This window comes from Aedes albopictus, unplaced genomic scaffold (genome assembly GCF_035046485.1).
Source record: "Aedes albopictus strain Foshan unplaced genomic scaffold, AalbF5 HiC_scaffold_520, whole genome shotgun sequence".
NCBI lineage: Eukaryota > Metazoa > Arthropoda > Insecta > Diptera > Culicidae > Aedes > Aedes albopictus.
In genome coordinates, this window is record NW_026917333.1 from 9270 (window position 1) to 23244 (window position 13975).

Genomic DNA, 13975 nt, shown 5'->3' on the forward strand with positions numbered 1-13975 from the left:
TGATCGCAATTTGGTCATTTGTGCTTGGAGAGAGTTTTCCATTCGACGAATCTCTTCAACGGTACTCTGTTGATATGAGGCGAACTGCGACTTCATCATCTTGGCCAGCTCGGAAACACTCATGTCATCGGCAGAGCTCGGAACCTTGGACACCGAGTGGCTACGTAGTGGACGACGATCTTCTGCCATTGCTGCTCGGAGATAAAACTACTCGAAAACGATGCAATTGTTGGCGGCTCCTCGATCAGAAGAGGATGATAATTTCACTAATTTGCGGTAACTATTTGACTTGTTTTCGCAGATGCCCACAATTACTCGTCGTGACTCTCGATCAATTACGCGGATCACGGTGATTAATGATTTGTACTTGGAAAATTACTTGGATTTTGACGATTTGCGTCGCTACAGTAACGTTTACGTGCTCACCATTTCTACGAGTCACTCACTCCCCCATATATGTAAATAATGTAAATAAACTTATGTGCACAGATTTTGACACAAAAAACTAAACGAAGAAACTGTCACAAAACAAGAATAGACTGAAAAACGACAAAACGAAACGATAAAATAAAACGGGAGAACCCCATCTGACATAATGCCGTTTGGTATAACAACAATGGCTGTGTTTCGTGTTATACCAGATGGCGTTATGCCAAACGCAGCACTCCCAGGAAAAATAATTGTTTTGATTGACGATACTAGGGCAAAAATTGTATTTTCATCCATAAAAACTAATCATCCATTCTGAATATCACATGTTACACTTGATTATAAAATAAAATCCTGATAATTCTGATATCAAATATGTATACGACTTAGATGCTTCATGCTTAGGAGGAAATTAGCACGGCTTCACGATACATGCACTCGCACATCTCCTAGTGTTGTGTTTGCGTGCAGCTATACTTACAAGGCCCAAAGCGGACGCACATACTTTAGAGCAAGTTTAACCTGATCTTTAAAAGCGCGAATATCATCAACTTAAAAGACGAAACATAAATAGAATATGGATCAACTAGATCTCCGTCGCAACTTTTGTAATTCGAATCTCGGCGTGATTAATTTTTCTTTTGTCACGCAAATAGAAGAGCATGCTTTTCAACCATCTCCTGGTATACCTACGACTGATTTTTTGTTTTCGACTTCTCTAACGCTACTCGATTTTTGATAATTTTAATTTATAGTGTAGATTTATTCCAAGGACGCGCGATTTACTCTAATCTCTCGATTGTTTTTATTTATTTTTAAATTTGCTTAAGTTGCGATCGTTTGTTAGTATTAGTTAAAAAAAAGTATGGAATTTTCGTGAATTTCAGTTCTGCCCCACGCGTTTTTCATCCTTTGTTGGTAAAAGTTTGGTTCTCTCAACCAATATGATGGTTTTTTTTTTTGCTTCTCGACTTCGACTGGGAAATTTTTCCTTGTGGGAGATGTGAATGAGAGACATATTGTAGAGAGTTAGTAGATTACGATGTAAATTTAAAGTCCGTTCCGATGATGGCTGACGACGATACACGATGTGACGAGAATAATGAAGACGATGACGACGACGAATACGACCAGATGCCGGTCTACATGGCATTTTGGGATTAGGATGCGGAATTATTCAGCTGACAGCATTTGGTGTCCTGTATCAGCTGGTTCATACGATGAGCGAAAGTTGGGTAGTCCTTTGGGATGAGATAGAAGAGATGTAATATATGTTCTGGCAGTCACTGATCTGGGGTTTCAAGCTTGCTTCAGGTTTGTTTCTAGTTTCTTGTTTATTTTTTCAAACGATCCGTTACAACTGGAAGTTAGTTCTAATTTTAATTCTAACTTTCAAGCTTTGTGAAGTACATGTACAAGTACATGAAGTACATGTGTAAATACTGCAAAAACAGAGGCGTCTCGTGACCCGTAAAGCTGACTGTGCACTTGAAAAGTTTTCACATGGGACTGTAGTATGAATGGAAAACAGCAGGAACCTGAACTCCGCTAGACAAGTGAATCTATCGACGATATCGTCGAGAAAACTGCCTTGTTGTTTCAATTGATGAAACAGAGGGTTTTCTACCGCCATCAGTTTAAGCCTCTTTAGTCTTTGCTCGCTCATTGTAACTGAAGATAGGTTCTTATTCCTTTGAGATGGAAAAGCTCCTTCCAACGGTATCAGTTGTAGACGTAAGTGTTATTATCAGAGGAATAAGCAGATACGTTTCTTAGAAGACGTCTTCCAAATCGTTCTTAGTAAGCACCTTAGCTATCTCTGCGACTTTTTTCGTGTAAAACATTCTCAGTTCATTGGTCAGCTGGACTTTATCGAAATTTGGGAAGCGAGAGTAGACATTGCCCACCAATTGTTAAGGGATTTTTTCGGAATAACTTTTGAACTTCGAAAAACCCACTCAGAAGTGGATAACTGACACTGAAGAAGTGAAACAACCATTGCACAATTATGGGTCACTCTGTAACTATTACTAGTCAGTCTGTTTTCTATGCTATTCAAATAGAATTTAAATCAAATTGACCCATGTGAGTAATCCATGATTATGCTATGACTGTAGTCGAAACATGCGTATCTGTTTAAGGGCTCCAACGCTAAGCATTAGAGGGCGGAATTAAAAGTACAAATCTGAGTACACTCAATCGAAGAGGGTATTCTACTTAGATGATTCGAGATGCGATACAAGCTTTTCCTCAATCGACCGCCTGGCAAACGAATTGCGGGAGTAGATTGTCTACGATATCGCGCTCCATTTTCCTTTGAATGTTGCTAGAAAATGCAACCGTACGCGACGTGCAACTAGTAGTGAATGAAAATGCCACCCATTCATTCCACCCAAAGGCATGCACGCATGCCAAAAGAGTGGATGGGCGGCCTCCGTTGAATGGTACAAGATCTCTCGCTTTGCTCTTTCGCCTCGCTCTCTTGCTGAAGCATGCAGTAGCTCAAATGCGACGTTGCCAAACTTAGCAGCTTCCCCGCGAGCGCAAGCTTGGTGTAAGCAAACAATCTTTCCTTTCCTCCGCCACCGATGAGGCCCACGTCCATTGGAAGAAGTGCACAAAAATTTTACTAATACATTGCCAAAGCAGCACAAAACAGTCGAGCACAAGTAAACACAGTTCTTGCATGCATATACAGCGCTCCCGTGTACTTCTGGAAGTGAACTGAGGGGAGAGATTTTTGGCGATGCTGTTACATGGATGTTTCGCATGCTTCGGCGTGGAGCACTCTGGCAGCGGCAGGGTGGTGGCATAGTGAGATTAAGTTGGAAAATTTACTTGATTCCTATTGGATACGCACTAGTATTTCATAGTGGTTTGTTCACTTGAAGCTGTGAACATCAAAAGGATCGAATGAGTAGTTTGTAGCAAAATGTTGACATTATAGTGATTTATTTTATTTTTTATCAACTGTGTAGTGAACGCAGTGGACCTATGGACGAGACGCCACTGTGCAAAAATAATCTATTGCAAGACTGGTTGACTAACGCAAACCTTATTGCAACGGGTACAGCATTGTTGCAACTGTTGACCGGGCTTTTGTGGAAGCCAAAACAAAACAAATACTAAGAATCTATTGGTTTATCAAAGAGCCGTGGAAAGCACAACTACTTCGTACAGTGATTGGAACAGGAATAACGTTTTATACTGTCAAACTATTATTAAGAGCTACTGTGATGTCTGTTAGGAATGTCAGACTACTATGTTAAATAAACTTCTGCCTCTTTACGTTCTATTCTTCAACACTCTTCCTCGGCAAGATCTGGTAGAATTCCAGTCTTCTCTCGTAGTGTCTCGATCCTCATGAGCTGCGAAGGTTTTGTATGGATGTCTGCTAACATCCTCGCAGATCCTCACTTGCGTAAAAATAATTAGTAGCTGTGTGCTAAGTACTATTTTGAATTTCATCTTCTTCTAGTATGTAGTTTTTTACAGCTTTCATTGTTCTCGTATGTAGGTACTGGGCTTGAAACATCTTCGCCGAAATCGTTTATAAGAATCTCTATGCAGCTGGGCTCCTGGCATCCTTCGGTCAATGCAACGAACTCCGCTTCAGTTGCTGGCAGTGATACGCAGCTGTTTTTTCGATGCCCAGCAGATAAAACATCCTTCGAAACGTACCAGTTATCCGGAATTCAATTTTCGGTCCCGATTATTACTTGTCCAGGCTGCATCTACAAACATTTCTAGTCTAGTTGAGTCTGATCCAAAATGTAATCGATAGTTGCTTGTACTGTTGCTTCTTGCCAATCTCGTTGGGCAGGACTGGAAGTTTTCTGTGCCATAGGATGGACACGCTTGCTGATACATCTGACCGCGAATTTACGGCTACGTATAGCAGACCTCCTAACAATTTAATACTATCCAATTCAATACCTAAACTTAGGTATTCATTGTTGTTCGATAGTAGTCAATCCTCCTTCTGTTGTAGATACTCAGAGCCCAACAGTATTTTTATGGTTTTGCATCCTGGAGGCTTGTACTGTTGTTAACATAAGGTGTAACTTCCTGACTTGCATGTGATTTCTATTCCCAGAAAATGCATGATATTATCCAAATTCGTCATGGTCAAGTATTTTTGTAGCTCTTCGAAAATCGGTTTGAATTCTTCTACCGTTTGCGTGGCAATGATGACGTTATCTACGTAAATCAGAATGACTCACATTGTTATATTTTCTTCTTACCATACAAGCATGGCGATATGCAGTCTGCGTGCTTGATAACCATTCCACATCGACTTGCTATTGTAAGAAGAGCACGCAAGGATGGCCTGCTTGGTTATTGGTGCAAAATCTTCATCAAAGTCCACGCCATATTTTTGGGTAAATCTTTGCGCCATTAGTCCTTTCCACTTCGTCTCAACATTGTTGGTGGCTCGGATGAACATGGAACTTGATACTCTTGATGACGGAACGGAAACCGCTTCAACTTCAGCTGCATATTCCTCATCACTATCATCGCTTGTCATGATTGCTTCATCTATCCCTGCATGAACAGCTTTTGTGTGGCACGGATCACCAACGGTGATTTGAACGGGTTCTCTATGCTGATAGTCTTCTGTTTGCTCACCGGGCTAGGCTTGCGCTGGTGTTATCGTCTACGCTTGTTCACTAAACAAAAGGGGCCTTCATGCCTGCATCAAAGCCAGTGAGTATACATTCGACGGCTTTCGCATCCTACGTTCTTAATTTTCATTTTGTGATGTGTGACATCACACGGAATCCGAAAATACGTACATAAGCTAAGACTGGCTTCCTCCCACTTCAAGCTTTTTCAGGGGTCATCTGATGCCTTTTGGTTGCCGATCGATTCATCAAATATACAACTGTGACTGCCACTTCGACCCAGAATCTTTTGGGATGACCACATTCGAACAGCATACATCATCGTTCGATTACGTCGTTCCTCCAAACTGTTTCGATCTGGTGTATATTCCGTCGAAGTTTGAAGACGAATGCCCAAGCGCTGCAGGTGATCTTCAAACTGCATCATCACAAACTTCTTGCCGCTGTCTGTCCGAAGAACTTGGAGTGTTTTATGCTACTCAGCCATACTTCGGGAGTTTTCGAACGCCTGGTTAACGCTTTTCCCCGGATTTCTCTTCCAAGAAATAAATGAAGATCCTGCGCGATTTGTCATCCGTGAACGTAAGGTAGTATCGGCTACCACCTCGAGACCTGTATTGACCTACTTTGGTCCGCATATATCTGAATGCACCAGCTCTAGTAATTCATTCGCTCTTTAATCAATCAGACTTCGGAAACAGCAGACGCATTTTTTTCCCATCGCACAGATTTTACACTCACGTCTACGCTTGTCGTCAGGTACTTGCATTCCAGTAGTTACCAATCCGTTTTTCAGATGACGTAGGCTATCAAGGGTGAGTTGTCCCATCCGTCGGTGGCACAGGTCGAGGTTTTCAGTATAGGAACATGCCAAAGATTTTCATTGAAAGTTCCGGAATTAGCTTCATGCCATTTCGATGGATGGATCCTCAGGGCTGCACTCATGGTAAATCTTGACTTTCCTTTCGAACATGGAACTTTTGTTTGCAGCAAGTACTTTTTCACCTTAGTGGCGTGAATTCTGCAAGAAATCTTCGGTTTTCGTGAAATGGATTGATGTTCCAGAATCAAAATACCATAATCTTCAGCTATTGTTGGCAGTACGGAGCACCAAACGTTTCTATTTCCGTTCTTTAAAACCTTCACTTTAACGTTTAGCCTTTGCTGCCAGTTCTGCTTCTCACCTGTGAATGCTGCTCCATTTGACGCGATTGACAAGGGCTTACATCTTGCAAAGCTTGGTTTTTTACGCCCGCTTTGATACATAGTTCACAGGAGCCAAAAGTAGAATAATCTAGCCACGAGCTCTTAGGTTTTTTGATGCGTCAACTTAAACGAAGGTTCCATCCATTTCCAAAAACGTCTGCACGGCGAATCTCCAGGTGGACCAAGTTTCACGTCCCTGCAGTAACTGGATCGACGGTAAACAATTCGGGCTATCTTCCCAAAAAAATGCTTTGAAATAGTTTTCCTTTTGTACCATCTTCAGTAACCTAATAGGCTGGGCCCATAACCCATTGGTTTATCAGAGTGCCATAGAAAGCAAAACTACTTCGTATAGATATTTCGTCAATAACTGCTGCAATTATCACTTTTCGGTGATTGTTGCGTATTCCAAGCACAAGGGAAGGATGGTTCTCTTGCAATGTTGACAGATTTTCATTTATGAAAAATATGAAACACAGGTTAATTCCTCGGTCAATAATGTACGTCGGGGTGGTTAAGTATTTGATATTCGAATCCACGCAATCGTTAATCGTTATCCAGTAAATACCAACATCCGTCATATCCTTCGGCGTTCAACTTTCTGTTCATGGAACTTATCATTATAAACTTACGGGTTCGATTTATTAGCTGGCTTATAAATCTTGATATTCGTATTCAGGCTGCCGCGATTGTCGCTGTTCATGGGAAGCTGCATTGTTTCAGCAACTGTTAGGAGTATTCTTCACTGTCAATGTTTCTTATGCGAGAAATACGCAACGTTGTAGTTGTAGGGAATTCCGTTGTACAAATATGACTGACTTTTTAGTATGCTTACACACTGTTGGACGGAAGTTCACCACATCCAACAGTCTCATTGGTTCGCGGTCGTCCCGACCCGCGTTTCTGCACTTTTTGTACTATCCAATGACAGAGACCAGACTGAGACTGTGGACTTCATTGTTTAAGCTGCCGAATGGGTCCAAAAACCTGATAAACTGGTCTACAAAAACTAATCCAAGAAACTAGAAATCAAAGCCGAAGCATCTGAAAATAGAAACAAAACAAAAACAATTTCATATGTCTTACCGTAGCCAAGCAGACCTCCTCGACCTGTTGTGATTCCGCCGGAAACCCGATCCCGGTAAAGGTCTCGTGCAGTCGTTTCGTATCCACCTGGCCCATACTGAACAGCACCGCCAGAAACAACTCGTAGTGTAGGATTCCCTCCGGCGCCGCCAGCGCCTTGATAATGGCCGCCTCGAACGATTGCAGAAGATTCTCACGGAAAAATTCCCTCTGGTACAGCTTCCACCGGTCGTTCAGCGCCTCCAGCGATTGTAGAGTGGCACGCGTCACATGGGGATCGTTACCGCATACGATCGCCTGACCGTACGCATTCATGATGGCCGCAAACTGATCCGGATGTTCCAGGGCCGACTGCGGATGCTGAACGATCCCCGACGAACTCGGGGTGAACTGCTTCAGTACGGTAGATTTGTAGAAGTACTGCCACCGCTGCAACAGTATTCCATTGAACAGCTGATACAGCGATAAACTAACGTCGGCATGGCCACTCTGATCACTCTTGCCGGTGTACTCATTCGAGAACACCATCGGTAGTACGTGCTCGATTGAAAAGTTCAAGATATCCGGCAGCAGCGAAGCATTGCCCGGTTGTTCGACGATAAGAAGGAACATTTTGAGCAGAATATCCAGCGAACGGAAGCGCTGCGAGCCGATTTGTTCCGTTTTCGTGTTTCCCAGGAACAGCAGGATGATATTCTTCAGGAACATCTGACCCAGCTGAACCTGCAAGGTCCTCAGAATCCCCAGACAGAATTCGAAGATCCTCTCGATGAGCACGCAATTTTTACTGCTGGCCGCACTGTAGATGGCTAGCGTTTTCTCTATCACAGGTCTGTAGGCGGCCGCTAGCATCTGCTTGACGGAACTGCTCTGCTCCTGGTAATACTCCAGCAGATCCCGCAAGGTGCCAAGTACGATCGTTGCCACCGTCACGATCTTCTCCTCCTGACCGTAGTCCAACGATGGATTACTACTGCTAAACGTATGGCCCAAGTCTAACCTAATCAAATCACCGGCTATAAATGCAATATATTCCTGTAGAAGAGCGGCGCGACCTTCGAAGTTCTGCTCGGCCGCCGAACAGCCCGTCCACGGCAGCACGAAGCAGTTACAGATGGCTAACCGCACCGTTAGCGCCGTCGATCGCTCCAAATGCCTTAAATCACTATGCACCAGCGGCTTGATCAGCTGGACCAGGTACTTCGGTCGCATATTGGCACTGACACTGACCAACAGCTGAGCCGCTGCACTGGTCAGCGTCTTCAGCTGGTCCCGTTTGACCTTCTGCGGAGGCGATAGAAACCTCGGAATGCAACCGACGAAATGCATCATCTCAGCTTCCCCAAATGGAATGTGCGTTACCACCAGTAGACTTCGCAAAGTGATCAGCGTCTGGCCGATCACATCCGCCAGCTCGCCGGCCAAAGGTTGCAAGTTCGCGAAGAAGTATTCCAGTGGATCTCCCGACGCACTGGACACCATCTCCACCAGTTTGACCAGATCCTCGATCATCCGTCCGATCGAGGCGCTGATCTTTTCCGAGCGCTCGTGCAGCAACGGACTGACACGGGCGATAATTTGGCACAACGAGATGAAATCACGGAACTTGCAGCGTAGCGCCGATCGGCTTTCTTCGTCCAGCAGCGGTAGGGCGGGCCTAGGGGCGATGTAACTGGATCCGTTGAGCAACATTCCGCCCACCGTGGATAGGACTTGCCCGTACGGACCGCTGGCATCCGATGCGAACTCGGAGAACGCCATGTCGTACACCCGGATGGGTTCGATCTCGGCAATGAGGGCGATCGTGTCGATGCACTGGTTGAAGAAGTGCTGCAACTCGGTTTCGTTCTGAAAGGATGGAAAAGGTGATTAGAATTGAGATTCTTTTTATCAAATCGATTCTTTCGATCCTTGTAACGACTCCAACATATTCAATAAAATTTCGCTATCGCTGAACTATATCAACACTAAAAACTTTCTTAATAAACTGCTATAATACTTGGTTCATCTCAGTCTCAGTTGAATTTTCGTAGTAGCTTGCAATTTCTATCATTTTATCAATTCTGGATGGTAGGCTGAAGATCGACACCTATTTCCGCCACAAAGGTCAGCGTACACTTTCACGTCCCAACAGGCAGCTCTGCAATCCAAAGTTTCCGCACTGTAGGAATTGGAAACAAATTAAATCAGCTTTAAACCGCCATGTCCGTGGGCTGCTACCATATTTTTTCACTAATCTTATTTATTGGTTGTACTTTAGTATTCGCTGAGTCAAAATAGTCATCCACATTGTGTTGTATAACTCTTGGATGCAGTATTTAAATAAAACAATCTTCAAGTTCACAAAGTTTTTGATTAATTGTGCAATGGAAGGAGACGATACTGCGCCATAAGTCATAGCCATCATCAAGTAAACTTCAGGAAGTTCTGAATTCATGCCAGGCCAGAAAAACTGTTTTTCAAATTCTGCTCTCGAATATGCACTTGATGAAACATTTCCTTGATGTATGCCATAAACAGCAATTTTCTTCTACCGTGCGTTAGTACTGCAATCAATGTCGGAATGCAATCGGGTCCTTTTAGCAAAAGATAGTTCAAGGAAAATCCAGAGATTTTTCTTTGGCAGCCAACACCAGTTGAAATTTGTTAGTACTCATAACGCTCAAATACCAGGTATTCGGTAATTTATACATCTCTTCGGAATTCAGCTTCCTTGTGTAGCCTTTCACGAGGCCTTTCAGCCACATAATCTACATTTTCTGACAATACTGTTCAGCGAACTTCAGGTCTGCATCCATTTTGTTTTCCATTATGGTCATGTGGCGAAATCCCTGCGGTTCACTGTAACGTGAAGTTATTGTATCGATTAATCTAGAAAACTTCGAAATGTTCGTCGCCATGTTTCAGACCCCTCGTCTTCTTCAGATTTCTCAGGATCTTGCTGCCTGATACCAAAGTTTTTATTCTTGTACAAGTCTTTTATTTGCTCCTTCAGCTTCAGCAATGTGGATTTAGTCAGCAGCATCAGCTATCGCCGGCTCAATTTCCCCGTAAATTGTCCAACCAAGATGACAACGTGTTAGTAGTAGACCTCTCACCGAATACCGCACAGTTTTTAACGGAACAGTGAGGCTCTAGGGACAAGAAACTGTGCAAAAGAGAGTAACTCTGAGAAATTCTGGGTAGTTCTTTTTACCAATGATCAACGAAATTTGTTGAAAAACACCCCTAAAACTTCAAGAAATGCGTGATATCGGGCAACATTGTTTTGACTTTGCGATAGTATCAGGCAATACTCAAGCAAAACGGGAGCAATCCGGAAAAAATCTGAGCAACTCTGTGAAGGAAAATGTACTCTCCAGCACAGAGTCTTGCCCCAAGATGAGGCTAGCGTTGCTCGATCCGATCAGAAATTTAGTTGTGGCAGCTGCAGAACAAACAGCTTTTCTTCATCCTTGATCCTGTAGACATCAAGATTCAAACGAGGCAGTTGGTTTGTTTGTTTTTCAAACACGGCGTTCGATAACAGTATTTTATTTCAATGTACGCGAAGTAACGGATGTAATGGCACCTATAACTGCTCAAGTCTGAGAGGTTGATTGTTGGCTGCCTTGACCGGAAATGCGGTTCTTTGCTCTACATTACAAAACCTGATTATCTTTCATTTCAATGTACACACAGTTACGATGATTATAAGCCACGATAGCTTTGAAGTCTGTGATGCTGGATTCAAGCTTGTTTGCAGTAGCGCAGATTATGTATCAGATTTTCTCTCGCATCATGTATTTTCTCCTCGAAGGTTTTCTTCATTGGCTATACTTTTTTATATTCCGTCTGGATTAAGTCTCGTTGCGACTTCATCATTGTTTTGGCGCGATTGTTGACAGGTTTGTTAGTTGATAACGCCGAGAAAGTAGTACTGACAAGAACATTTTTACTGAACTGTTTTTTGTCATAGCTGTACATTCTCAAAACAGCTATAAATAGTAGTATTTCATTTCAATGTATACACAGTTACGGGTATTCTGGCTCCTCAGATACTGTAAAGTAATGCTAAACGATGCTTTTCCTTACGAATCAGACAATCCATCATGTGACGTTTCAAAATTCCATCGCCAATTCGATCTGTTTAACCATTTGTTGTTTACGTGACCTTCACGAAACACACGCCACTTCCGATAATTAGCATAGCATGGCACAGTGTTTTGATCCGGTTCTGCCATATCACACAAGCTACAGCACGACTCTTGCAACTAAGGAGTGGCTTTAGCATTGAAACTGATAACAAGTAAGAGCCAGGCTTTATCGTCTGGTCGCAATTCATGGAACACATGCGATGCACAGCTTTTCCTCATTCCAACGATAACTCAATTGAAACCCAGTAGAATCATTACTCAGACCTACAAAAACAAAGGCGTTATCAAAGTTCTTTCGCTAGCATACTCACATCATCATCCAATTCCTCATTGTCCAGCATATCCAGCTGTTGATCGAAGTCGTACTGGAACAACATCCGCTTCATGGTTCCCGAAGCTAGCGACAACAGCTTATCGCTATGCTTATTCACCGCGCCGTTCTCGGCCATCGCTGCAAAGCTCTGCACAATCGGCGTCCAAATCATCAACCGCTCGGTAAATGCCAACGCCCCATAACCGTAGAACGTGTACTGAAACAGCGAGTTCAGATACGACATGGCCGGAAAGTGGGGATCTTTGCTCCACTTGGCCCACTGCTGCGAGGTGAACAGTCGCAACAGTTCGGTAAGCTTGTCCTGGTACAACTCATTGGACAGTTTGAGTGTTGGCTGCTGCAGGAGATCAATCACCCCGGTAGCTATGACCGTCGGTAGCGGAAGCGGTTTCTGCCGATAGAACAGTTCCGAAATCGTCGTCAGAGCCGAAATGGACACATCGTTGAATGTTTCGTTCCAACGGGCCAGCATGAACAAACTCTGGAAGAAATGCGGCTCCGTAATGTTATCGAGGGGTGCCCAGGAGAAGATTTGCTGAACGCACAACAGCAGATCCATGGTGGCTTGCTCGACGCGCGAGTCGTCCCCGAATGGCGGCGGCAAATGTGCCAAGCTTATTCCGTTCTTACAACTAGTTCGTGTGATGCACAGTTCAGCGTACTTCTCCAGGATTTCGAACACCGACGGGAGATACATTGAAACGCAGTAGGACAGGTACTTTTGTCGATCGGTTGTGATGTCGGCCTTTGTGCTGGTGATTTCATCCGAGGTCGATCGCAGCAGCGTTACGCCTAGGATGAACTTACTTTTCAGTAGTTCCAGTACCTGAAATTGTAAAATAAGATGATTATATTGACTGAGACCGATAACTTTGCCCCATACCTGATTCATATAATCCGGGTGCTCTTCCGGGAACTGCCGTTTCCCGATCAAGGCGATCAACTGGGCGACCTTGTCTCGCTGCATTCCCGGAATGTCATGCGAGAACCCCGCATAGGTCGCCCAAAGTGCGTCCCGGATTTGTGCTCGGTGGGCATCGTCCAGTGATACCCAGCGCTGGCTGATGGTCACTTCCACAGTCGAGACGTTGAAAAACCAAAAGTACTGATTGTTGAACTGCACCAGATGTTGCAGGCACAGCGCCCAACCATGTGGCGTTCGCTGAAACTGCTGTAGCTGACCTTCGATCGTGTGTTTTCTTGCATTGGACGTACCCGGATGGTAGAACTCGTTCACCAACGACTCGATTGACAACAATTCCGTCTGATGAATACCATTATCGGCCACCAAGGTTCCCTGCAATCGAAAAACGACAAATTTACTCATGTATCTATGCACTTGTTCACTGCCCGCCATTCCCGGTACCACCTATCCCAGATTTATCTACCCAAACAATAACATATTTTGCATACTACGCGCACATAATGACATAATTTCTGCGCAATAAACAACCTTACATTGAACGACTCATTCATTGTTTACGACGCTCTGGTACACGAACATTCCACGTTCCCTTTCAATGCGACACTGACTGCTCGGCTCGGCAGTGATTCGACTCGCTCGATTGACAAACTGGCGACGAAGAGACGATCGCAGACACAAACGAAGCGACGTCATTCACCATCAATGGAACAAAAACAAACGAGAAATAAGCAAACATGGAACCTTGACGACCATCTGCCGCGATAGCAGCGCCATTACAACCAGTTTTTTCGTCCAGAAAATCCACCTCGAACCCCCTCGTGACGATCAGCTCTCACTGAGTCACTCTTGGTACGAACGAGCAGCGGCATTTTCGCGACTTTTCACCGATGATCGAAACCCGTTTCCCAGCCAACCCACACGTTGATGCGTCATCATCGCAGTCGAGAAAAACATATTCGTCGTCGCGACGTCAGCGAGGAAAATAATAATAAACATTCGTGTCTCATCGTCGCCGTCATCGTCAGTCAGTGTTGTGACTGACACAACATGTGTGTAGGTTCGCGATCGATTGTGCGACAAGTTTATGAATATCTACACGAACATGTGCGCGAGTCTGCGATGGGAAGAAGGTGGGATGTGTAGGCACCAATACATATGCATCAGTTGCTCCCCGTTCGTTTGTGCAAGTGCGTAGCACCTCGCAGAGATAACAACACAAGAAGAAGAGAGCTGA

At 44.1% G+C, this 13975-nt stretch overlaps 1 protein-coding gene across 1 annotated transcript; it reads right to left on the reverse strand.

Annotated features, from left to right (window-relative positions):
* Positions 1 to 1340: 1340 nt before the first annotated feature.
* Positions 1341 to 13743, reverse strand: LOC109397861 (exportin-6-A). The gene is made up of 5 exons (XM_029855414.2): positions 13275 to 13743; positions 12700 to 13113; positions 11794 to 12642; positions 7347 to 9194; positions 1341 to 1670 (listed from the first exon to the last, which is right to left on the reverse strand). Exons 1-5 carry the CDS (start codon positions 13290 to 13292, stop codon positions 1590 to 1592), a joined length of 3210 nt encoding a protein of 1069 aa, XP_029711274.1. The 5' UTR covers positions 13293 to 13743; the 3' UTR covers positions 1341 to 1589.
* Between the last annotated feature and the right edge of the window lie 232 nt (positions 13744 to 13975).